Source organism: Gossypium arboreum, chromosome 8 (genome assembly GCF_025698485.1).
Source record: "Gossypium arboreum isolate Shixiya-1 chromosome 8, ASM2569848v2, whole genome shotgun sequence".
NCBI lineage: Eukaryota > Viridiplantae > Streptophyta > Magnoliopsida > Malvales > Malvaceae > Gossypium > Gossypium arboreum.
The window spans coordinates 141,639,545-141,665,084 of record NC_069077.1 but is presented as its reverse complement, the minus strand read 5'-3'; the positions used below and the strand labels follow the sequence as shown (position 1 = coordinate 141,665,084).

At 29.5% G+C, this 25,540-nt stretch overlaps 4 protein-coding genes across 6 annotated transcripts; 1 reads left to right on the top strand and 3 right to left on the bottom strand.

Moving 5' to 3' along the window:
- Window positions 1–1,002: 1,002 nt before the first annotated feature.
- On the bottom strand, window positions 1,003–2,682 carry LOC108465293 (uncharacterized). Of its 2 annotated transcripts, none has more exons than XM_017765613.2 (3): window positions 2,548–2,682; window positions 1,371–1,527; window positions 1,003–1,255 (listed from the first exon to the last, which is right to left on the bottom strand). In XM_017765613.2, exons 2-3 carry the CDS (start codon window positions 1,524–1,526, stop codon window positions 1,208–1,210), a joined length of 204 nt encoding a protein of 67 aa, XP_017621102.1. In that variant the 5' UTR covers window position 1,527; window positions 2,548–2,682; the 3' UTR covers window positions 1,003–1,207. The 2 variants fall into 2 exon arrangements, with proteins under 2 accessions (XP_017621102.1, XP_017621103.1); XM_017765614.2 differs by having other exon boundaries at window positions 1,371–1,530; window positions 2,548–2,672.
- A 1,644-nt stretch (window positions 2,683–4,326) lies between these two features.
- LOC108465299 (60S acidic ribosomal protein P2A-like) lies at window positions 4,327–6,045 on the bottom strand. Its single transcript, XM_017765621.2, has 3 exons — window positions 5,802–6,045; window positions 4,586–4,809; window positions 4,327–4,499 (listed from the first exon to the last, which is right to left on the bottom strand). The coding sequence occupies exons 1-3, from the start codon at window positions 5,887–5,889 to the stop codon at window positions 4,473–4,475; spliced, it is 339 nt and encodes a 112-aa protein (XP_017621110.1). The 5' UTR covers window positions 5,890–6,045; the 3' UTR covers window positions 4,327–4,472.
- Window positions 6,046–7,157: 1,112 nt separating this feature from the next.
- LOC108465298 (60S acidic ribosomal protein P2B-like) lies at window positions 7,158–9,565 on the bottom strand. Of its 2 annotated transcripts, none has more exons than XM_017765620.2 (4): window positions 9,361–9,565; window positions 8,249–8,475; window positions 8,099–8,162; window positions 7,158–7,276 (listed from the first exon to the last, which is right to left on the bottom strand). In XM_017765620.2, exons 1-3 carry the CDS (start codon window positions 9,446–9,448, stop codon window positions 8,136–8,138), a joined length of 342 nt encoding a protein of 113 aa, XP_017621109.1. In that variant the 5' UTR covers window positions 9,449–9,565; the 3' UTR covers window positions 7,158–7,276; window positions 8,099–8,135. The 2 variants fall into 2 exon arrangements, with proteins under 2 accessions (XP_017621109.1, XP_017621108.1); XM_017765619.2 differs by having other exon boundaries at window positions 8,095–8,162; window positions 9,361–9,564.
- A 7,433-nt stretch (window positions 9,566–16,998) lies between these two features.
- Window positions 16,999–18,705, top strand: LOC108465296 (cytochrome P450 94C1-like). The gene has a single exon (XM_017765617.2). It carries the CDS (start codon window positions 17,034–17,036, stop codon window positions 18,585–18,587), a length of 1,554 nt encoding a protein of 517 aa, XP_017621106.1. The 5' UTR covers window positions 16,999–17,033; the 3' UTR covers window positions 18,588–18,705.
- The last annotated feature ends 6,835 nt before the right edge of the window (window positions 18,706–25,540 follow it).

The following is a 25,540-nucleotide window of genomic DNA, read 5'->3' as shown; positions in this document are numbered from 1 at the left end:
AATATCGTTATCGTTATAACATTATGCCTTACATATTGCATATATGGATAATTATCCTTATCAAATTTAAAAAAATGAAATCAAAATTTCATATTATACATTTAAACCTCGAATCAAATTTTCATGTTTATAATTACAATAAATTAAACTTTACGTATCAAATTATTCCTTACACGAAAATTCATGTATATTTTGAAAATAAAATTTTGTCATCGATGAATCTAACCTCTGTTTCTTCCTCTTTCTTAATTTTCCAATACCTTAAAACTAGTTCAACTCAAATTTGAGTTTTTTTTTTTTTAAGATAAAGTTATTTTGTGTTTAGATCGTTTTAGTTTCAAATAGCTTCAAATTTAGATTGTTTTAAATTTGCGTCAATTCGGAAAGACAACGACGTGTCGGAATATATGTGCTTGAATCCGACCCATCAAACATGCCATCATACCGATAAGACTTGTTAACGTCCTCAAAAATTTCCGATTGGTAGCTCTTCTCTATGTCAAACGGGTCGCCCTTGCATATGTTGTTAAACAAGTAAGTGATTTCTTCGTCTGTCCTAAAGTAGTTCTCGGCACATTGATTAAACATCCCATGAAGGTCGCGTACATCATTACGTGGTTCGTTATATGGTGGTAACATTGCTCGAAAGCGACGCAATTGAGGAAGATAGAGCTCGTGATATTGTCGACGGTGAGGAGCAGGACTTGAAGCACGCTGTTGTTGAATTTAACGTCCAAGAAGCTATTGCATTTCCATGACTTGAATTGAATCCAGGATAGGTAAAGCATTTTGGCCAATGGGATCTATTGAAGGAATGTCGATATTTCTTCGGTCGAACTAGATCAATTTTAGAACATGTAAATCATCTTCAAACATAAGTGATAAACACTAAGACCTTTTTTGTTTAAGAACTTCAATTCACTTATCATATTGAGATATATATTCATGTTTACCAACAACTCAAAATCCAAATCCAAATTATGCAATAATAATCATAAAATATCATGTTGAATCCTTGAGCTTCTTATCATTTAGCTTTCAAGAGAATCCAAAACCAAACTAAAAAACATAACCCCAAAGGGTATCTTTTAAGATCTCCATTTGGCATAAAAACCAAACAATTATTAGAGCAAATAAACAAGCAATTTCATACTACAATGAAACCCAAAAAATGAAAAACATGTCTTCTAACCATGAGTGAGAGCTCTCATTCCTTTTTTCCAATCCCATGAGACATGTTATAGATCCCTCGTCCCTGAAAAAAATAACAAGCACACAACATAAGCTATAGTTTCATTGATCTTTTATTTGGCAAATGGGAGGTTTTAAAATTGTTGTAAGATAGTTTTACAATTACGAATGAAACTCACGATTAAAAACAGGGAACTTGCTGCTAGAGTGGCGGGAATGGCAACAGATGTGATCTTATCGTAACGACCTTTCAAGTAAGTGTGTTTTTGGATGCCTTGAAAATATTTCTGATACTCGATGAGCTTTTCCCTAGGTCTGAATGGTGCCTCCGACATCCTGCTGTCACAAAGTTAAACATTCGGTTATACATCGAAAAAGAGAATAAGATTTTTCCAAAACTCCCTAAGCCTCAACCCAACTTATTCTCTTTCCCCAAATCGGCACATTCATGCATAGTATCTATCTTCATCTATTTTAACCAATAAAACAATTGAATTTACATCAACAAGCAGACATCCATAGTACTCACATCAACAAAATACAAGATAAAACAGCAGCGACCCGTCTTCCCCCCTATTTTACAAAAGCTACATTAAACAAGAGTGGACAATAGACTATAGCAAGGTTTTCAGAACCAGACTGGTGGTCAAACCAGTCAGGACACTGGTTCGCCGGTTCAGCAGCTTTAACCGTTCAGTTCAGCCAGTCCGTACCAGTTCCCGGGTCAACTGGTTAAATACCCTTCTCTGGACCAGTAGCCCGGCCAGCCAAGTCTGCTTCAAACAACCTTGCAATATAGCCTAGAAGCCCCTATAAAGAAATGTTTTCATATATGCATACATTCTAACTCGAATAAGCTTAAAAAACTCTTCAATACTCGGTAACAAACCACATTGTATCAGTGCCCTTTTTCCTAAAGAAACGCAATAAGAACAGACAAAATGGGGATCAATAAGCCTAGTTTAAACTCAATTTACAGTCCACCAGGGGGAGAATCTTATGAATATTTGGCTAGAACAAGGATTATATGGTTTCAATTACTCATGGATTTACAACCTTAAAATATTAATTTACACTATTTTGAACCAAAAAAAAAAAGAAGCTAGGTTGATTGCTTTGTTCTTGAATCAATACATTCACAAGCCACAAATACCATAGTCTGAATCCAATAAACCCAATTCTAATTACCAAAAAGAAACCCAAAATCAGGGAAAGCGTTTCCAGTAAATCAAAACAGCAGATTCAAAGATAAGAAAACTTAAAAAAAAAAAAAAATCAATTCCTCAAAATTGAATTAAAGCACATTTCGATATCAGATTCATGAGAAGAAAATAATAATAATAATAAAAAGAATACCTGAGAGAAAATCAAGCTTGATTCTTCCTCTTCTTTCTTAGATTATGGGAAAAAACCCTAGAATTTCTAAACGACTTTTTTGAGCCTTTAGGGATTGGGATTAAGTTTGGTAAAATGGTGTCTTATATTATAAAAATATACAAAAGTTTGCATGGGCTGAGAGTGACAGGCCCAATTCATAAATGGTTTTAATATGATTCTAGTCCATGTAGTCTTCCGATTTTTGAACTTTAGTCCCTTTACTTGTTTGATTTGAAAATTAAAATCCTATTAATAGCACTGGTAATTAATAATAGTGTTATCGATTGAATTTTAAATAAATTAAAGTAGAATAATTGAATTCCAAGAGTCCGAAAAGCACAAGGACTACATTAAATATATATGTAGTAATATAATCTTGTTAAAGTTCATAAATTGAGAAAAGTCTAATTTTTTTTAAAAAAATCAAAGTCTAACAAAAAATTTGTTTTAATAAACTTATGGAATCGAATAAATCACACATTCTCGATTAATCGGCCTTATTTAATATAATGAATTTTACACTCATTTGCAATACATATGGTTTTTAAGATATTCGTTTATAAGGTAATTAAAATCCATATGCAAATTAAAATATTGGTACAATTCATATAATTATATAGCGATTAACTTTATTAATACATCTTTAACACTCATTTACAACATGTATGAATTACATCTCAATTTAATCCATATGTAATTTTTATATTTAAAATATTGATTTAAATTAATTTCCACATATCATTAATACCATTATTGGTATATAACATTATCCTTTACATGTTGCACATATACATAATTATTGTTATCAAAATATAAAAAAAAAAAAATTCATGCTATATATTTAAACTACAAATCAAATTTCACGATAAATCAAAATTCGCTTATTAAATTACTCATTGTACGAAATTTTAAGGTTTAAGATAAAAATATAATCATTGGATCCATCCTTGATTCTTCCTCTTTCTTAGTTTTCAAATACCCTAAAACAAGTATACTCTAATAATAGCTTAGATTTCGAGTGGCAAATTTTGATCAATTCAAGTTTGTTTTCAAAATATTAGGTTACATGTTTAAAGTCATTCGTGTTTAGATTATTTTAGGTTAAAATCAATTCAAGTTCACATTCTCAAGATTTGCATTGAATCGGATTCTGATCAATTCAAGCTCACATTCTTAAAATTCACGTTGAATCGGATTCAAATCAATTCAAGTTCAGTTGTTGAAAGCACTCTCCCTTCACATTACGAACCCTATAACTTTCAACTATTACCTTCACATTCTTAAGATTTGTGTTGTCATCTTCGGACATGATATTTGGGTGGAAAAAAACACTTTTCCACCGTAATTTTGATCCCAAAAGCAATGAAGAACAGGGCCTCAATCTCGAAAGTAAAACAGCCTGAACAAGTAAACCAATGTTGGAACTAGATAGGACAAACCAATCGAACTGAGGAGTGGAGTGTTGAATTTTCCGTTAGTTAATGTTGAACTAGAAACCAGAAGCTTGACTGGTTTGAGCTCCAACATTGTAAGTAACCAGAAATTACCAAAACCCAAAATGACCCAACCCGCCTAATTGATAGTTCTAATGACAAGAATATCTGAAATCTAGAACATGTGCGTTTAGCTTAATAAAAACGACTACCAGAGAATTATCAAACCACCGGCAGATCACCACCGTATTATCATAGCTAGAACACGATAAAAGAATCAACAATCATTCAACAAAACTCAACCATGTATTCCAGAAAGCCGCAATTATAACCAAAATGTTAATGTCATTAACTAAAACTTTCTCAAACAAAATCCGAGAAGAGTTAAAACCATGTCCACCTACAGAATCCAAAACATTGAAAACTTACGTACGAAGGACCCTAGAAAGCCTTGATATTTGCTTTGCTTGCTTAATCGAAGAGGCTGAAACCCATATCCTGCATTGATACGAAATCGGATTAGTGAAGAACAAGCCAATTAAGAATCAATACAAGTCGTAAAAATTCTAAGTACAAGTGATTACATCGTCAGATTCTTCCTTCTCCTCGACCTTCTCTTCTTTCTTGGCCTCGGCTGCAGGTGCAGCACCACCACCGCCACCTGCAGGAGCGGCAACCGCAACAGCACCACCACCAGAAGGAACGGAAGCCAACTTCTCCCTTCCACTAGCAATTAGCTCGGTAATATCTTTGCCTTTAACTTCGGATAATAGCAACTCTATCCTATCATCATCAGCCTCAGCACCAACTGCAACATTTAAAAAAATAAATTCATTCGAGTAATTCACCAAGAAATTAATTCCTAATTTGCCACTTTTCCTACTACTCAATAAAGTTTAGTATCCCAAATTATCACAATAAGCGACAAAGTTTGAGATTTAATCCTTATACTTAAAAAATATTTACTTTTTATTTAAAATCCTAATTAAATTGATAAACATGTAATTTTAATTAACATTTACCATCAATAGTCATGTAATTGTACAAAATACAGAAGCGAATCATTATGAAGTATAAACACAATATGCATGCCTGATAATAAGCAAATTCTGATAGAAAAATACGAACAATGGGATTAGAATTTTAAAATTAAAAATAATAATAGAGAAGATTTAATTTTTACTTTTAAATACAAAGGACTTAATCTTGAATTTTGCTAGAATTAAGTACAATTAAAAATGAGCTTAAACTAAAAAGAAAGAGTTAAATTCTGCAAACAGACCCTGTATTTTTTAAATATTAAAATTTTAGTGCTCAACAAACTGTTAAATTACTCCATTTCTAAAATCTAATGCTATAAGCATTATTATCATATGTCTAATGACATGCAGCTTGTTATAAAGACTTACAATGGTCTAATTAAAAAAAAATGAACAAATCTACGATTGTACGCAAAACAGAGGACTAACAATTGAATTTAACTAAACAAATTTAACTATTACTGTTTGGAAGAGGGCTAAAATTTCAAATTAGAAAAATACAACTAAAATAGATCAAATAGAAGTATAAGGGCTAAATTCATAATTTTGAAAAGTACAGAAACTAATAGAAGTATTTAATCAAATAAAAATAAAGAATAGCGTTAGGTCAGAGAGATTTCAAATCGAAAAATAAAGCATAAAAATGAAAATAAAATAACATAGCTAAATCTACCATAAATCATCCAAGCAAAATACCTCAGATCAAATACGTTCCAAAGATAAAATAAACTGATTAAAGAAAAAGAGTGAGGAAAATTACCTGATCCGAGAATAACCTTCAAGTCATCGGCGGAAGGGGAAGCGTTTCCTCCGAGTACGGCGAGCAAGTAAGCGGCGACCACCTTCATTTTTACTTTGATATTGAGGGAACGAGAAATGGAGCCGCGGAGGAAAACGAAGAAGCTAGGGTTTGCACTTTGCTGTAAGAAAGGATGAAATAGTGTGTTGCTAGGGTTTTTGTTTTGTTTTTTTTTTTTCTATTGTGGCCGTCTGATTTAATTTCGGCCGTTGAATTTAAAGGCCCGATGTTACGGTTTGATGGGCTTTCTTTTAGCCCATCTTTGAAGTTTCTACTTGCGTAAATGGGTTCAAGCCCATATTTTTTATTTAAAGTCTATAATTAATATAGAGAATTACATAATGAGAAATTGAATTATAAAATTTGAGGGAGAACATAAAATCCAAGTAATGATTCAATAATTGGTACAACAGATCAATATTTATTGACGAGTAAAAAAACATACATTATATTCTAATCAATTTGACAAATAATTTTCGATATCAAAAAGAAATTTGTTTAATTTTTAATTCAGATTTATTATGTTCAAAACTTTTAATAAAAAAACTGAATAATAGAAGAGAAAAAATGAGAGTTTTCGATTGATCTAAATTATGTGATCATAAAATATCATACAACAAGAACAACAATTTTAACAAACTAATAATTTAAATGAATATTGTCAAATAATTCAATAACTATTTTCTAACTTCTTAAAATTAACTAACCAAAATATACTCTAATAATTTAGTGACATCGAGTGCAATCTATCATATAAATTTTAGTTGAATTTTGTGTTAGAATCAATTTAATTTTAGTTGAATTTTGTGTTAGAATCAATTTAATTAAGAAAATTCTTATGAAGCACAAATATGCTACAATGAGTAAAAGCATCACCAAGACCGGTACATTAACAGTTAAACTATATGTGATTCTTTTACCTAAAAATAAATAAATTAATCGTTTTATTAAAATTTTTATCTATTTTTCTTCAAAAATCAATTGTCATATGTTAACATATAACACATGAGACATGCCATATGTAAACTGTATGATTATTGAACCATGCCGATTTTTAAATGAAATAGACTACTTTACTCTTTAATTTAATATAAAAATTAATTTACTCATTTTTGAGTAAAAAAATAAAATATAATTTAACACTTAATACAAAAACCTTTGATAATCACATTCGATATTAATATAACTTTTTATATCAATATCATATAATTTTAAAATTTCCTCTATAATATAAATCCATATCATACTTTGTCTTATATTATTTTTATATCTTATTTTAAATTATTTCAAATAAACCCTAAAATCAAAATACCATAATGAAAAAACAATCTTAAATTCTTAACTTCTTAACTTATATCATTATCATAACAAATAAAAATAAAAAGTGACAAAACATTGCCCAAAAAGAAGTTGGTTTAGATCAGCTGTTCCTCAACCTGCAAGCATACATATATATATAAAAAATCAGCATTGAGGAGAAGAATGGGAGAATTAATATTATAATAATTATATCAATGGAGAAAAGCAGGTAAATATATCATGGAGACCCGTATTGGAAGTGGGAATCATTTTGCTCCCTCTATTTAAAAAATAAGCAAATTAAACTCTGTACATTAGATCAAAGAGAAAATTAAAACTTTATCCATGTACATCAACACACGTGTCATTATCTGGTTATTCCGTCAATCACACCAATTTTTAATTGTACACTTTGATAAAATTATTAACAGAAATGACCAATTTGCTCTTTAATCAAACATATACGGACTAATTTGCTCATTTTTTGGGTAGTGAGAACAAAATGCAATCAAACTTCTAGGGCCTCCATGATATTTTTACCAGTTTGATCTCTGGTCCGCTTATTAAAATATTGCAAGGAACCAAAAGTTACCAAAACATGAAATGAAAAAAAAAACCATACCCTAAACCCAAATATGAAACTAACCCAACACACATAATTCACAACGCAATTGACACGAAATATATAAGGCCTAGAATATGTTAGTTTAGCTTAATAAAAAAAAGACTACCAGAGATTTATTCAGCCACCGGCGGGTCAAAACCGCATTATCTATAGCTAGAACATGATATAAGTATCAACAGTCATTCAGCAAAACTCAAACATGTAATCCAGAAATCCACAATTATAACCGAGATGTTAATTTCATTAACCACACATTCTCAAAGAAAAATGATCCGAGCCAAGACCAAGTTCAACTACAGAGCCAAAAACATCAACAATAAAGGAACTTACGTACGAGGGATCTTTGAGCATTGAATATTTGCTTTGCTTGCTTAGTCAAAGAGGCTGAAACCCATATCCTGCATCGAAACGAAATTGCATTAGTGAAGAACACGCCAATTTAAGAATCAATGCAAGTTGTAACTTCTAAGCAGGAAGTGATTACATCGTCGGATTCTTCCTTCTCCTCAACCTTCTCCTCTTTCTTGGCCTCAGCGGCAGGTGCAGCAGCACTGCCACCACCAGCTGTAGGAGCGGCAACCGCAACATCACCACCACCAGAAGGAACAGAAGCCAACTTCTCCCTTCCACTTGCAATTAGCTCGGTGATATCTTTGCCTTTAACTTCAGACAATAGCAACTCTATCCTATCATCATCAGCCTCAGCTCCAACTGCAGAATTTAGAACACACACAATCACACATTTATTTGACTTCATAATGCTAAAGAATTCGCCAAGAACTTCATTCCCAATTCATCATTTTGCCTACTATATAATAAAGTTCACGATTCCAAATGGTTAAATATGCAGTTGAATTTAATCCTTATACTTAGAAATCTATAACTAAATCCTCCCTTTTTTTTTTTAAATTTAGAATCCTAATCCAATTGTTGACAACAGTTTGTAATTTCAATCCAAATTTGCCATCAATACACATGTAATCATACAAACTTTAGAATCAAATTATTTTTAAATCAATAAGCATATTTGAAAGTAAGTTTTTTAACAGAAAAATACTATCAATGTCATCTATTGAACTAGAGTTTTTAATTTGAAAAAAAAAAATTAAGAACAAGGACCGATTCTTAAAATTTGCTAAAATACAAGGACCAACGACATATTTAAACCATTCCAAATTAATATAACCAAGTACAACAAAAAATGAACAAAAACTAAAAAATTAAGAATCCAAAATTACATGGAAAATTTCCCTAAATTCCATTCATATCCAACAAAGGCGTGAAAATGAAAATACTTTTAAAGTCATCGACTAGACTAGAATTTTTAAATTGAAAATAAAAGACTAAGTACAGGGACTGATTCTTAAATAATGCTAAAACACAATGACCGACTACATATTTTGACCATTCCAAATTAATGTAAACAAGTACAACGAAAAATGAACATAAACTAAAAAGATTTCAAAAATTACAACATGGAAAATTTCCCTAAATTCCGTAGCTAAATTGACCATTAATCATCGAAAACAAGCACCGTCAGATTTCAAAAACAGAGAGAGCAAATCGAGTAAAAGAGAAAAGTGTGAGAAAAATGACCTGATCCGAGAATAACCTTCAAGTCATCGGCGGAAGGAGAAGCGTTTCCTCCGAGTACGGCAAGCAAGTAGGCGGCGACCACCTTCATTTTTACTTTGATATCGCGGGAACGAGAGTGGAAATGTAGCCGCGGAGGAAAAGGAAGAAGGCTAGGGTTTGCAGTGAAAGGATGAAAATGTGTGTTGCTAGCTAGGGTTTTTGTTTTTTACATCGTGGCGGTTTGATTTAATTTCAGCCGTTGATTTTAAAATTAAAGGCCCGATTTTACGGATTGATGGCTGCTCTTTGAGCCCATCTTAGAAGCTTCAACATATCATATTTGGGCTGAAGCTGGTATTTTTAGATTAAACTACATTGTTAATCACTCAACTATTAATAAATTTTTTTTTATCATCTAATTATAAAATGTTACAAAATGATCACTTAATTATCAAAATTTTCTTTTTTCATCACCAACTTTTCAAATTTTTATTTTTGGTCATTAGTCATTAAATTACTATTGAAAAGATAACTTGGCAACTTTAAAATTGGTATAATAACAACTTTAACCCACAACATTCACACATTGTGAAATTTAGTCCTTTTTTTGCATATTTACTTTTTTTGTAACATTAAGGGTTAATTTTTCAAAAATGATAAAAGATGAAAATTACTATAGATTTTCAGGTATTTTCATCTTTGTTATATTTCCAATCAAATTTAGTTGATAGATTTTTTAGGTGAAAATGTCACAAAGAAAAGTAAAATTGAAGAAAAAGACTAAATTACACAATGTGTCAATGTTGGGGGTTAATTTTTTTAGAATCAATATTAAGTTAACAAAACATTTAAATGTTGATGGTTAAAGTTGATATTATGTCAAATTTAAAAGATATCATATCATCTTCATTGACCATTTAAAAGTTGTTGACCAAAAAATAAAAAATAAAATAGTTGGGTGATCATTTTGCAACTTTTCATAGTTGGTGACCAAAAACAAGACAAACAAATAGTTGAGTGACTACATGTATAATTTACCTTATTTATAATTTAGCCTCTATAACTAAGAGCGGTGAAACAAGAAAATATTTATACTAAAGGGTCAATATCAAATTAGAGGTAAAGGTGTTTATGGGCCGGGACTAGGTATGAGATTAACATAATTTATACTTGCCTAAGCCCAACCCAATTCAAAATGTGGACTTAAATTTTTACTCAAACTAGTCCACATTTGTATATAGCTAACCCAAACCTATTTTAGGTCTACTCATTATTTTTTATTATATTTATATTATTTTTAATTTAATATTTAATAGTTTATTTATTAAAATTTATATATAGTTATTTTAACATTTTTTAATGTTTACATTATACTAGTATTATACACCACAATAGATTTAATTTTTATGTGTTATAAATTACATAAGATAAAACATTACAAACTTAAAAAGTGCCAGACAGGGCTCGGGCCTTGAATGTTCAGCTTGAGCCTTACTCATATTTTAAATAGGCTTTCTTTTTGCCTAATTTAGACCTAGTATTTTTATTCAAACCCTCACAAATTTCGGTCAGGCCTTTGGGTTCGAGCCTATTGTCCGACTTATGAACAGGTCTAATTAGAGGTGTTCATAATCATAAGCTGAGTGACCCCAACCTACTTTGGGTCGGGCTTGAGTTTAGTATTTTCAAGCTCAACCTAGCTTGTTTTATTGTTTAAAAATAATATATATTATATTAATATTTATATATTTTTATAATTATATTTAAATAAAAATATTTTTTATTTTTAAACAAGAGTAATTTGGGTGAAATCAACTAAAAATTTTCTTTAAAACCGAGTCTAACCTAAGCATTAACACCTCTAGATTGAATTATAATTTTTAAAAGGAAAATTATATATAATTTTATCATTTTATTAACAAAAAATGATAAATGTTTGAAAGAATCAACCAAAAATCAAGCTCCCAACCTATTCTCTTTAGTATTGCCCTTAAATATGCGAAAATATTTATTCAAAAGTGTTATAATTTAATATCATAAAATTTCGAGTTGAATTTGGTGTGACAACTAACAGCTTCTCGGGGTGCGTGCACCGAGATTGAGAATCAACACTATAAAACAATTTAATATAGGCGATATGCTGCAAGACAGAGCAGTTGTAATATTTATAATGTTAATGGAACACTCCAGCATTCAAAGGATCGAACCTAAGAGAGTCAACGATTTAATGACTCCTACTCGACAAGCATGCAATAAAGGATTCTAACTAGCTAATCACTAATTTCTATATTATGGCAACAGATAATTTAGAGGTTAATTAATTTAATCAACTACTTAGCATTGAAAAAGGACTAAATTGTAAAATAGATAAAATTAAGCATATAGCAATTAAATGAAAAATAATGATTGGTTGAATTTCATGTTGCTAACTAACCTTTGGATTAGGGATCTAAATCATTAAAATCCTAATTTGGCTTATTTTACTTTTTTGGTATCCACTTTACTAAATTAGACAAATTAATATGGTTTATTTCTCGATCTTACCAAACTAATTCGAGACTATCGAATTGGTGTTAAATAATATCTCCTCTTGGTCTTACTTATCTAAATTCTCCTTTAGGGACGTCAATCCTAAGTTTTGAAGTTTATTCAATTTAGTCCAGTTTTTATGATTTAGTCCCTGTACCAAAAAAAACTAACCAAGCAACACTTCCATCAACCAAGCACCTTAGATCTAGCCACTCGTCCTCATTTCTAAACAAACAACTGTCAAATAAACACTCAAAGCATGCATTAAGTTAAGTGCAAGAGATATGGTTAAAAAAGCTTAAGACTTTCTTGAAATATGCTTGAAGAAGAAGACAATGACAACAAAGCTAATGCACAGGAACGCTAAAAATTAGATTTTTATCTAAAAAACTAAAAATGGAACTAGGCTATAGTAATGGCTAAGGATGAAACTGAAATTACAAAAGAGTTTAGAGTACCAAATAGCAATTAAAACCAACCTACAATGTTAACTAACTAACTATTTAAAGCACTAAAAATAACTAGAGAAACACAAAACCTTAAGGAACTTTAGAGAATAAGAGAAAAGAACTAAGTTAAAAGACGATAAGCAAAAGGAATAAAAGAGCCTCATTTTTCATCCAACCAAAAGTGGCTTTAAACATCATATTCAACCCATATTTTTGGACCAAAATGCCCCTAGACGTCTATTTTTTTTACTGGGGCTAAGGTTGGACAAGAACTACCCTTGTAGTCATTTTTTGTCTATTAAAATAGTGGTGTCGTGAGACCCATGACGTGATGTTGTGATACCAAGAGTAGTAAGCAACTTGGCTCATGGGGGTTCTTTGTTGTCGCGACATCACTTCTCCTGGTGTCGTGACACCCAACTTTTGGCTCCACTTCTAGAGATATCACGACCTCGGTGCTTTGGTATCGTGATTTTGGCGGGGTGTCGCATCACTATCAGCAATTTGCTCTATGTTGATTGCTCGTTGAAGTTTGGCATCCTCGAGGTGTCTATGCTCGGTATCGCGACTTCCAGAAGATCAATGTCGAGACACTTACTTTAATTGGCCATTATTAACGTCCTACATCCACTCAACAACCTCAATAGGTCCCCCGGGTCTCAAAAAGGTATAAAACACACAAGTACCATTTATTAAGGATGAAAACAAAAACTAAAACAAAAATAACAAAAGACAAGTTGCTCAAGAATAAGCTCTTCAAGTACAGTGAAGAGCCGAATTTGCCATATCAAATTACGACAAATCAATAACTAAATTTAATTAAAAAGATTATATAAAATTTAAAGTATGATAGAAATAATAAAACAAAGTGAAAAGTGTTTAAATGTTTCGATTTTAAATAAATAAATAATTATTTAAAATTGTCTTAATAATTTTTTTATAATAAACATGTGTAAAAGGTTTTAAAAGAAAAATCATGTGTAAAAGGTAGAAACTATTCTATCCTATTTTTAATTTATTATTCAATTAAAATAAATAATGCATCAAACTATTCAGCTAATGTAACTATATGGTCAAGTTTGTTTTGTTTTTATTTTTAAGTTATTCAGATATTTTCTGTCTGTTTAGTTCTATTTCTTCAAGTTTGGTATTTAATGCACCGACCCACTTTGTCAATCAGATTTGAGGTGCGTGGGGTAGTGTAATGGCAATGGTGAAAGCAGAAAAATTTTTAGAGACGAAATTAAAATTTAATTTTTACGATAATAAAAATATAATTTTATCATTTTAATAGTCTATGTATTTATAATTTTTAAAGGAATAAATCAAATTTTTATTATTTTTAAGGGGGCTAAAGTGTAATTCTACATTTGCTAATTTAAAATTTTAAAAAGTCTAAATGATTTTTATTTTTTATTTTAACAGGGGTGGGATCCCTACCAGCCTCCTAACTACGTCCCTGTATAATGGTCACTTCTCCTGATATTAATATCATCAGCTATTTTTGTTTTTTTTTTTTTAAAACTTGTGAAAAACTCATGAAAAAAAGTAGTGACTCAGCTCATAAACCTTGTGTAAAATATGTAAATTATGTAAATTCATATAATACTTATAATTATTTTTTATATCTTATTTTAAAACTATTTTCAAATAAACCCTAAAATCAAAACACCATGACAAAAATTCAAACAAGAAGTTGCATGAAATTTGAAGTTTCTGTCTCTTTAAAAAAAACAATATCCAAAACATAAAAATAAATTTTAAATTATTAACTTATTTTCACTATATAAATAAAAAAAATTATAAGGGTAAACTATATCTAAGATCATTAAACTATTAATAAATTTACATTTTAATTGCTTAATTTTAAAAAGTTACAAATTGGTCAGTAAACTGTTTGAAAGTTTTCTTTTAAGTCACTGAACTATTTGAAAGTTTTTATTTAAATCAATGAGTTGTTAAGGTTTTTTTTTTTTAAAGTTCGACTAGCGAACTCCATGCGATGACTCGACAATTGATATAGTATATCAGTACCCATCGACGAGTAGAAGAACATACCTTAGATCCAAGATAATTTGACGATCAGTATAAGAGGTCGAAGAAAAAAGCTGATTGGATTTTAATTTACGGATTAATGACATTCAAAATTATTTCATGTAAAAAAAAACTGAAAGAGAAGAGAATGTAAGCGGTGTGAATAGAGAAAACCATACAACAACGATCTTAACAGTCATATGACTTAAATAAAAACTTTCAAATAATTCGATAACTATTTTATAACTTTTTAAAATTAAGTAATTAAAACGTAAATTTACTAATAATTCCGTGACTTTAATTGTAATTTACCTTAAAAGAAAGATAAAACATGGACGAAAAAGAAGTTTGGTTTAGACCAACTGTTCCAAAACCTGCAAGCATACATATGAGAGAATACTATTGGATAAAGGGGAACAATGTGAGAAATGATATTTATTACATGCATTAAGAACACGTGGTAAACATGTTAAAAACAATCCATTACATGACATGTTTTTATAGATAAAGTCGGCAGCAAAGGGACAAGTTCAAAGCTAACATCAAATACTAGTCTAAAATATTTGTTTATTCGAATTACATATTATAGAGTAGAATTCAGATATAATTTATCCTGAATCAAGTTAATTTTGGACAATGATTGTTAGAAGTGGACCAACTCATGGGTGGAGTAAGAAAATCGTGGAAATTAAATTTTAAATTTTAATAATTTATATTTTTTTTATAATTTTTAAAATATTAAATTAAATTATTATTATTTTTAGAGAGTTAAAGTGTAATTTTAACTCTATCAAATTAAAATTTTAAAATTTTTAAATGACCTAAATGAATAATTTTCTAATTTAGGGGGACCAGGGCCTATTAGCCCCCTAGATACACTAGTGGACCGAAAAACAAATTTAGAACATTTTTTAAGAAGGTTGGAATCAAAATTATAAATTTTGATAGGTTAAAATATTATTTTATCATGTATTAGTTTATGGTTTCGTCATTTTTAAAACAACTAAATGGAATATTTTTTCATTTCGAGGCTAAGTGTAATTTTATTATATATAAAATTATAATTTAATAATTTTAAGGATTGAATTATAATTTTTATTTTTGATCGATTTCGAATAGGTTTATAATTTTAAATTTTAATAATTTATTTAATTGAAAATAAAACAATAATTGAAACCTGTCAAATCAATGGTTTGTTAGGCTCGACCACCAATTTGGTTTTTAAAACAATAATTCAACGTTCTCTTGCATTGACAACAACGCTCATGCCGATCAAGCTAAGATTCAATCGACAATTTGAATAAATTTTTAAAATAATTATTAATTGAATATTATTTAATTATATTTTGAATCAAATTAATTAAAATTATCTCTAATCATATATATTAACAATGTAAATGAATTTTAAATTTTTATTTAAAAAAACTTAAAAAATTAGATTAAAGTTTTTTAGGTTAGTTTAAACATTTTTAAATGAATATATTTAATTATTATGAGAATATGGTAATACTACATTTAGAGAAAGTCATATAAATAGCGTATCAAATATATATGATACATATATTCTTTTATTTTTTATATTGGTGTATACATTATTTTTATATATACAATAAATTTATGCATCGTACTGGATAAAAACTAATAATAAATAAAATTGATTTTTTCAATTGACAATTTGCGATAGTACTTGGAACATTGAACCCTCAAATCAAATTAATAAGGATAAATTACACTAACAAATTACAAAATGGTTACTGAACAATTTAAAAGTATTTTATTTAAGTCATTGGGTTATTTTCTTTTTGAAAGGTCCGACTAGTAAGCTCTAAGCGACTCTTTGACAATTGATATGACGAATTGGTATCCATCAATGAGTAGAAGAATATATTTTATATTCAAATTGATTTTAATTGGGCTCAAATGTTTAAAGCTTGGTAGTGAATACTTGTTTTGTTGTATTGCAGGTTTTTTATATTAGACTATGTTCTAAGATTGTTTGCTGTAATTTTGAATTTTTGGTTGTTGCTCTGTTCGTCTTAGACAACAGTGCAATTTGAATGAAGCAGAAAAAAAAAAAACAATCAATGTCAAAGATCAAAGAAGAAAATTATTTGGATTTTAATTTGCAGATCCATAACATTCAAAGTTATTTTAAAAAAATAGTTGAACGGTAAAAAAGAAAAAGAATGAGAATTTTCGATTAATGTAAGCGGTGCGAATAATTTTTTATCCACGTTAACTTATTTTAAAATTATTTACGAAAATGAATTAATTTTTGATTATTTACTATAAATAATTTTGAAAATGAGTCTTTTGAATAAAATAGCCGATATATTCTTATTGTTTTAAAATTTTAAAAATTTTAAACATTTTTAAAGGATGACATAATATAATTTTGAAGTGTTGCGTTTGTATATTTATGTCACTTCAGTATAAGAGTTATTGAAACTGAACTAAATTTGAATCGAGAATAAATTGGAATAACGTGATTCCCACTAATCACCCATCGAAGACCGTCGTTTTCTAGTTTTGCGCACGCGTTTTTCATGCAACAATGAAAATCAATTTTCTCGCGTGCCAAACAACAATCTCCCCCACAAGAAAAACTACATATAAATAACCTCATCATTTTCTCTTTCAAATCCCATAAATCTCTTCTTATTTTCTTTCCCATAAATCAAAATGAATCATTCAATTCCAAACCTTTCTTCTTCTTCTTCTTCTTCTTCTTCTTCTTTATGGTTCAACTCCACATGCACTATTTTTTCCTTCATCTTCTTCACTTTTACTTTCTCATTTTCCCTCTTTTCATTATCAATCTTCATTTTAAGATTAAAACTATGGTGTAAATGTTCAACTTGCCAATCATTCCTCACTTCAAGTTGGTCCAAAGATTTCAATAACCTTTGTGATTGGTATACTCACCTTCTTTCAAAATCGCCGACGGGAACAATCCATATTCATATCCTTGGCAATATCATCACCGCCGATCCTAAAAACGTCGAACACATATTAAAAACAAAGTTCGAAAACTACCCAAAAGGAAAACCATTCTCGATTCTCCTCGGTGATTTACTCGGCAAAGGTATATTTAACGTCGATGGTGATTCCTGGAAATTTCAAAGAAAAATGGCTAGTCTTGAACTTGGTAGTGTTTCCATTAGAATGCATGCTTTTAATATCGTTAAATCGGAGATTCAAACTAGACTTATCCCTCTTTTAAACTCAGTTTCCGGTCAGGTTTTAGATTTACAAGATGTGTTTAGAAGGTTTTCTTTTGATAATATTTGTAAATTTTCATTCGGGTTTGATCCTTGCTGCCTTGAATTATCGTTGCCGATGCCGTCGTCGGAATTTGCGGAGGCTTTTGATTTGGCGTCGAAGTTATCGGCACAAAGAGGGTTGTCGCCGTCGTCTTTGATATGGAAAGTTAAAAGGGTATTGAATTTAGGGTCTGAAAAAGAGCTTAAAAGCGCCATTAAAATGGTGGATCAATTTGCTCAACGTATGATTAATCAACGACGGGAACTTGGTTTTTCCGACAAGAGTGATCTTTTGTCGAGATTTATGGCAACAATGATCGACGACGACAAGTATCTTCGTGACATTGTCGTTAGTTTCCTTTTGGCTGGACGTGATACGGTTGCTTCCGGTCTAACTAGTTTCTTCTGGTTATTATCTCAAAACCCGAAAGTCGAGTTCGCCATTAGAGACGAACTCGAAAAGGTTACTGCCGGGTTTTCGCCGAGCAACGATCAAGATTTCGTAATGTTCGATCAAATGCGTGAAATGCATTATTTGCACGCGGCATTATGCGAGAGCTTACGGTTGTTTCCGCCGGTTCAATTCGACTCGAAGTTCGCACAACACGACGACGTTTTGCCTGATTTTACTTTTGTAAGGAAAGGTACTAGGGTCACTTACCATCCCTACGCGATGGGTCGGATGGAACGGGTTTGGGGCTCCGATTGTCTTGAATTCAAACCGGAAAGATGGTTGAAAAACGGTATATATGTACCCGAAAACCCATACAAGTACCCTGTTTTTCAAGCCGGGTTAAGGGTTTGTTTAGGGAAGGAAATGGCATTAGTGGAGATGAAATGTGTGGTTCTAGCCATAATCAAACGGTTCAACATTCAGGTTGCTGATCCCAATCAAGCACCAAAGTTCGCCCCGGGTCTCACTGCCACCGTGAGAGGCGGCTTACCAGTTCTAGTCCAACGAAGGGAAGCTTAATTGCTAAGAGAATTCCTTCACAAACTGTTAGAATTGAATTAGATCGGAACTCAGTAAATTTAGATTAATTTCATACAAATGTTTGACGCGAGTTCACCTATTAAATTCCAAAAAAAAATTAATATCAGTCAAATTTATTAATTCAATAGATTTAAATTCGAATCTTATTATTATTATAAAATATTATATCATATAAAATTATAATTTCACATCATCTTTATCTCTTTTAATAAAAGAATAACAAATCAAATATTTTTAAAATTAACATGAAATTACAATTTTATATCATCATTTTCAACTCGTAAAGCAATAGAGAAGGTTCACATGTTAATTCATAAAAAATAGTAAATTAATTTGTAGACCAAGAATAATATGGGCAACCGCCCCCAGATTCGATGTATACTTTTTAATTTAAATATACTATTTATTTTCCTGTGACAAGGGGTAACATGCATGCTTTACCGACAAGTTCTTTAAAATAAACATAACAAGAAGCAAGAAAATGAATATACAAAAGCTTAAATAAAAGGTCAATAATTAATTAGTTCTTCAATTAAATTAAACAATTAATTAAGTCATCAAAAATCAATTTTGTGTAAGTCCTTCAGGTCGTGCCACATGGTAAATTTTGGCATTTTCTAAATATTATTTAAAATTATAAAATTATAAAAGTCTAGAATTTTGAAAAGAAATTTCAAAATTAGAATTTTAAAAATATCATTCCGATATAGCAACTTCATATTTACACTACTCCGTACCCTTTTAACTTACACATATTTCTAATATATAAGAGTTAAAAAATAAATTATAATCAAAATTATAATAAAATATTCTCATAAAGCCCAAAATAAATTAAAATCTTCATGATAAATATTTAAATCAACCAAATTAATTTTCACGAAATAAAGGATTCAGTTTGTTTGATTCAAATGATTTAATCTTTAATAATTTGTTGCTTTAAAAGATATATCCACAAAATGACAAGTAATATTAATCGATATCTTAATATATAAGATAACCAAATTATATAAGAATTTTTGAAAAATAATATCGGTATCTCTTTTTAATAATAAACACGAGATTAATTCTACAAAATTTCAATAATAATTTTACAACTTTTGTACATTTAATAAAAGACAAAAGAGACCAAACTTTAGACATTATATTTATGGTCTAGACTTAGACACGTCAATTTACATAATATAAAGTTACAAATTTGATTTTTTTCCCTAAACCCATGTGCATAGTGGCAATATTTTAATTTTGTTCCAAACTATAAAGTTTTGATTATTTGTATATTTAAATAAATTAATCTATGAAAAGGTGAGACTAATATTTTTAAAATCATATTTTATTTTTAATTAATCACGAGGCATATGGAAACATGAAATATCATGGAATTACGTGCATGGCAGCAAGGAATTTAAGATTCTTTAGCAGTTGACTGGTAAGATTAATGTATGTGTAGGAAGAAAGTCAGAAATTTTTTTTAGAGGTGTGGAAATAAAATTTTAGTTTTTATTAATTTATATATTTATGATTTTAAAGGATTAAATTAATTCTTTATAATTTTAAGAAGTTAAAGTGTAATTTTATTTTTATTAATTTAAAATTTTAAAATTTTTAAAAATCTAAATAACAAATTTCTATTTTAAGGGGTTGGGCTCCTGCCAACCCCTTAGATTCGCTCTGTGTATGTGTAGTATTATTTATAGATATATTTAAAATATTATATATAAAAAGTATTAAGATGATAATATGTGTCTATTTTATTTATTTTAATGTTGTCTCAATTAGTTCATTTTGTCAATCTAGTTATAATTTCTAAGCATTAAATGGGAGTCCACATATAATGTGGAACATGTTTGAAGCACATGGATCAAATTATGAACTTATCAGAATTTATCTCATGGATAAATTGGATTTTATGTGTTATAAGAAATAGACAAATTCAGTAAAATTTTGAAGGTTTTTTTTAACACATAAGATTTAAGCTATCCATGTAATAGGCAATGACAAAGATCATATGGATTCTTCTAACCAAGGTCGAAGTTAATTCAGTCGTATGGATATCTTGTTGAGCGTTAACCACCTCCAAATTGTCAATGTGAATGGAAACTTCCTTGCATCCTCCCTTTGAACAAAGGTCAAGCCATCTAAGATTCCCCACAGGTCGGCATCAAAGACTGAATAAAAACCCAAATACCAATTATATCTAGTGATCCATTACTCATCTTGCCTATACACCACCCCTTCGACAGCAACCCACCTTGCATTCAACTTAACAACGCCATCAGTAAATAAGTGAAACTAAGTACCTATCAAATCAGAAATGCGATAAAACTTACAAAAAAATCTTGTTTGAGCATTCCAAAATATTGTGACCAAACTTATCGAAGACTTGACGGTTTCAGTAGAGTTCCAAGAATTTTTTTAAAAAGTATAGAAATAAATTTAAAATCTAAAAATGTATGAATGAAATTAACCCAAAAGAAAATCCAAAAAGTGGAATCTCACCATCTTTGTAGATCATTAATTCACACGACTCATGCTTTACTTAATTTTGACAAAAATGGTTCTTTTTAATCAATCTTTTAGACTTAATTTTGATTAAGGCTATACCATTTTTACATACGAAAATGGACCATTGGATCAATTCCCACCCGAAAAAAAGGAATTATATGCAAACTATATATTAGAAGAGACATTTAATAAACGTTTTCTTACCTTCAAACTAAAATACCTGCCTAACACTACCAAAACAACAGGCGGTTTTATTTTCGAACAAGCAAAAACTAGTCATGATTAAAGGTGGTTGTCGGTTTTAATATTTATATATTAGGGTGAGTTTAGAAAAAATACATTTATATATTTAGGTTAAATTACTATTTGGGATTCAACTCGGTAATAATTTTCACATTGGAGTTTGAACTCTTTTTTTATTCAAATTAGTCCTTAAACTTAGTAATTGTTTCTGACCTGAACTAGGCAATTATTCTCACATTCGGGTTGAACATTTTTTTATCCAAGTTAATTTGGCAATTGTTCCTATATTAGGGGTTTGGACTTGACAATTATTCTCACATAAGGGGCTAAACTTTAAGATTTTTTAAGAAAATATCAGAGACTAACTCAAACAAAAAAAAGTTTAAACTCTAATATAAAAAGATGTGTGAAGTTCAAAAAATAACTTGGATAAAAAAATTCTGACTCTAATATGAAATCCTTCCATATATTTGTCTTTCTTTTAGGATTTCTACGTGGTTTTAATATTTAATATTTGTCTTTTTAGGGTTTTTGGTTGCCTTACGTGGATTCCATCATGCAAAACCACCAAACCTTATCACCACCTTATGTATTATCTATTAATTCTTTGTCCATTTTGCCATATTAATTTGTAAAATTATAAATGGATAAAAAGGTTGTTTGGTTGTTTTTGGAATAATACTTTGAATTAAGTTTATTCACGTGGTTATTATTATAAAAATAAGTTTGGTAGAGCTAAATTTGGTATATCACCTTCACATGTCACTCTCGAGCATCATATCATTAGGCGCATTTTTGCTATTAGTTATTTCTATTAGAAGGGCCAAGAGCCTCTTAATTATGATAGAATAACTACCGCTTCTAAAATCATTTTACATTGTTACATCATTATCTCTACAAAGGGATAATAATGTAATCCTTTCTCCAATAAAATATTTACACATGACATCCCGTGCATCTCATATAAAAATCATCTTACCTCAATAGAAGGGGCATACAGACAATCCTTATTCCCTTTCTACTCCTTAAACAATCGCTCTCTCTTCCTTTTTCCTCCTACGTACAATGACTCTCCACCGTTTAATGGTGAGCTGCCTTGCATCTTTATCGACTTCTCCCCTTTGTCGATTTTTGGTATGAATAAAACTAAAACATTTTATGCTAAAAATCTTTATTGAATTATTCATTTTTTAAAGCGACTAAAAATATAGTTATATATTAGTTTATCCAATGGGTGCGACCATTGCTTGTTTTTTTTTCCTAATATATTCATGCCCCAGAATCAACCTAACTTTAACTTCAATATAATTTTATTCGCCCTAAACTTAACTGGATTTCTGTTTGACTCGATTTGATACGTTGAAATTTCTTTTATATATAAATATATATTATCAAATATGATACACCTACATTGAAATATTTATGTAATAAATTTATTAATAAATATGAAACCATATCTTATACATAATATTTAAAATTGAATCTCTAAAATAAAAATTTAAAATAATTCTACGTGTAATCACCAAAATTTGCCCGGATTATTAAAACTAAAAAGTTAATAGATAAATAATTAAATATTTATTTATTTAATTTAAGCAGTCCATAAAAGTTTTTTTACAAAGCCCAAATACACAGACCCAACAGCCAAATAGCCCGTTACGTTTGTAACCTAATCAGGCCCAAACTATCCAGCAGACCCACAAACACCCGTGACCCAATTAAAACTAGCTAGCCCAAATTCAAAAAGCCCAATTGGTCCAAACTTGTTACACCAAGGCAGAAACCCTAGGGTTTCGCTTTTCTCCTCGTGTCATAAGCGAAGCTTCCGAAGCAATTTCAACGGATCGTCTCTTCGTCTCTCACGACGGTTCAGTAACCCTCCATCAGCGCCGTGATCAGTGCATGCGTCTACACCAGCATGGTCACTGCCGGATCCCTCGCTCGATTGCCTGCAAGAAAAGGAAACAAACAAAGCAGATCGCGAAAAAAAGCAGAATAGAAAATGGCAAGGAAATCGTAGCACATCAGTCAAAGATACAATAAGAATCAGAGATTTCTTTCCTTATGTAACAAATCCGTAGGCTATAAAAAGCCCTTTGTAACTCTTGTAACAGGATACGCGCACAGATACAGAAATAAAAAAACAAATATAAGCAGTTTCAAAGGTGATAATCGAGTGATTTGTTCTTTTTTTGGCACATATATATGAACTGTTTAGCAAAATACTAGGGGTATTTGAGAAGGAGAAGGACTACCTGTTCTGGATCTTAAGAGACGAGGATTTTTAACCCTCCGATCCTCGTATACAGTGGCCCTTAGAACGGCGTGTGGGCGCGTGGCGTACAAAGGCCAGAACCGGAGCTCATTTCTTCTCTCTTTTTCAGAGAGAATTTTTTTAGTTTTTTTTTAAAATCGGGGTGCAAATGAATTTTAAGCTGAGATGGTAGCTTATATAACTTGAACAAAATGGCGCTGCTTCTGCGACCCCGTGATCCGCGTGTTGACCCGATTACCGTGGAGGATCCGCGATTTTTAAAATTGGGTTAATTGCCCAATTGGTCCTCTCGCAATTTTATACTTTTAATTTCATTTTATTTATTTGCTTATTTGGTATTAATATTTTAATTACATTTCAATTCGACCCTCCCAATGATTTACAATCGTATTAGGGGAAACGTGACGTTTTGGGAATAGGGCTATTTGCCTAATGACTCCCTTTGATTTCGCGAATGTTTCAAATTGGGTTTTAATTCCGTTTTAGCTTTGTGAATTTGCCCTATAATTTTGTTAAACATCAAATTTAGTCCTATATTTATTATATTATTCTATATATATATATATTGTATTATTTATTTATTTTAATTTTACTTTTATATTATATATTATAAGATTGTTTTATTATGAGTATTATTTTTAATTATATATTGTTATTACTTATTACATATATTATTTTCCTTAAATTATTATTTTACATCTTTTTATATATTATTATATTTTCACATATATTATATTTATTAATTACTTATACATATATATATATATTGTTTTATATGTTACTTTATATCTATTATTTTTCTTATATGTTTATATTACATTTTATTATATAATCTTTATTATGTTTTATTTTCATATTATTTATTGTTTTTATATATATGTTATGTATATCACGTATCGTAAATTATATTATTATATATATTATTTTAAAAAATGTAAAGCATTATTATTAAATCATATTTTTAACCACACTATATACATATTCTTATTAATTATTTATTTATTTACCATATATTATTTCTTTTAAAACGAATGTTGTTATATTATGAAATCTTTTACATACTTCTAAACTAATATATTATCATATAATTATTATTCTTTTATTATATTATCTATTAAATATTATTTTAAAATGGTTATGAAATGTCTTGTTTTTAATTGTATGTATATTTTGTTAGCAATCAATTACTCCTTTTATATATTAGTTTCTTTTCACATGTTTTATATTGTATGTATCACGTATGTGTTAAGTTTATTTTTATTATAATATGCACTATATTTCTTTTATTTGTATATCATACATTATTTGATTTATGTTTTTATATCATGCATCATTTAAATATTATTTCGTGTGTTTATATACTTTGTTTATTCATTTTCAATACATGTTATACATATATCTTTGTTTGCATTTTTTTGCTTCGTATGTATTATTCTTTATATCATAGTATTCATTTTTTTATCTACCTAGTACAATAATATATTATTATGATTTATAATGTAATACGATTTTCCACGCATCATCTTTAAAAAGACAAGGCTCTAAAATTTTCAAAAAATATAAAGGCAATACTTGGTGTTTGGAAATTTCGAAAAAGTAGTGTCCTAACTTATTGGGTTGCAACTTTTCTCGTTAAGTTCGAATAGTCAAGTACCCTTCTAAAGTTTTTAAAGGATTTCGAAATATAAATAACTGTCTTGGAATTGCAAAGTGATATGTCCTAACTTACTGGATGTAACATTTTGCTGTTTTGAGATAGAGATTTCTAAGGGCTAACTTATAGTCGATACTTTGATACAAGTAAACCCAAATTTTCAAATATTTTAAAGAGGATTATATCTTAAAATTTTTAAATTTCCGACATTAAAGACATTTGATAATCAATTAGGTACCAATTTTCGGGCATTACGAG

Excerpts from the sequence above, each read along its gene's own strand:
- LOC108465293 (XM_017765613.2), bottom strand. The coding sequence starts at position 1,526 with ATGTCGGAGGCACCATTCAGACCTAGGGAAAAGCTCATCGAGTATCAG. Across the intron at positions 1,256-1,370 it reads CAAGTTCCCTGTTTTTAATC|GGACGAGGGATCTATAACAT; the intron begins GTGAGTTTCATT and ends TATTTTTTTCAG.
- LOC108465299 (XM_017765621.2), bottom strand. The coding sequence starts at position 5,889 with ATGAAGGTGGTCGCCGCTTACTTGCTCGCCGTACTCGGAGGAAACGCT. Across the intron at positions 4,810-5,801 it reads GAAGGTTATTCTCGGATCAG|TTGGTGCTGAGGCTGATGAT; the intron begins GTAATTTTCCTC and ends TAAATGTTGCAG. Across the intron at positions 4,500-4,585 it reads AGAAGGAAGAATCTGACGAT|GATATGGGTTTCAGCCTCTT; the intron begins GTAATCACTTGT and ends GTATCAATGCAG.
- LOC108465298 (XM_017765620.2), bottom strand. The coding sequence starts at position 9,448 with ATGAAGGTGGTCGCCGCCTACTTGCTTGCCGTACTCGGAGGAAACGCT. Across the intron at positions 8,476-9,360 it reads GAAGGTTATTCTCGGATCAG|TTGGAGCTGAGGCTGATGAT; the intron begins GTCATTTTTCTC and ends TAAATTCTGCAG. Across the intron at positions 8,163-8,248 it reads AGAAGGAAGAATCCGACGAT|GATATGGGTTTCAGCCTCTT; the intron begins GTAATCACTTCC and ends GTTTCGATGCAG.
- LOC108465296 (XM_017765617.2), top strand. The coding sequence starts at position 17,034 with ATGAATCATTCAATTCCAAACCTTTCTTCTTCTTCTTCTTCTTCTTCT.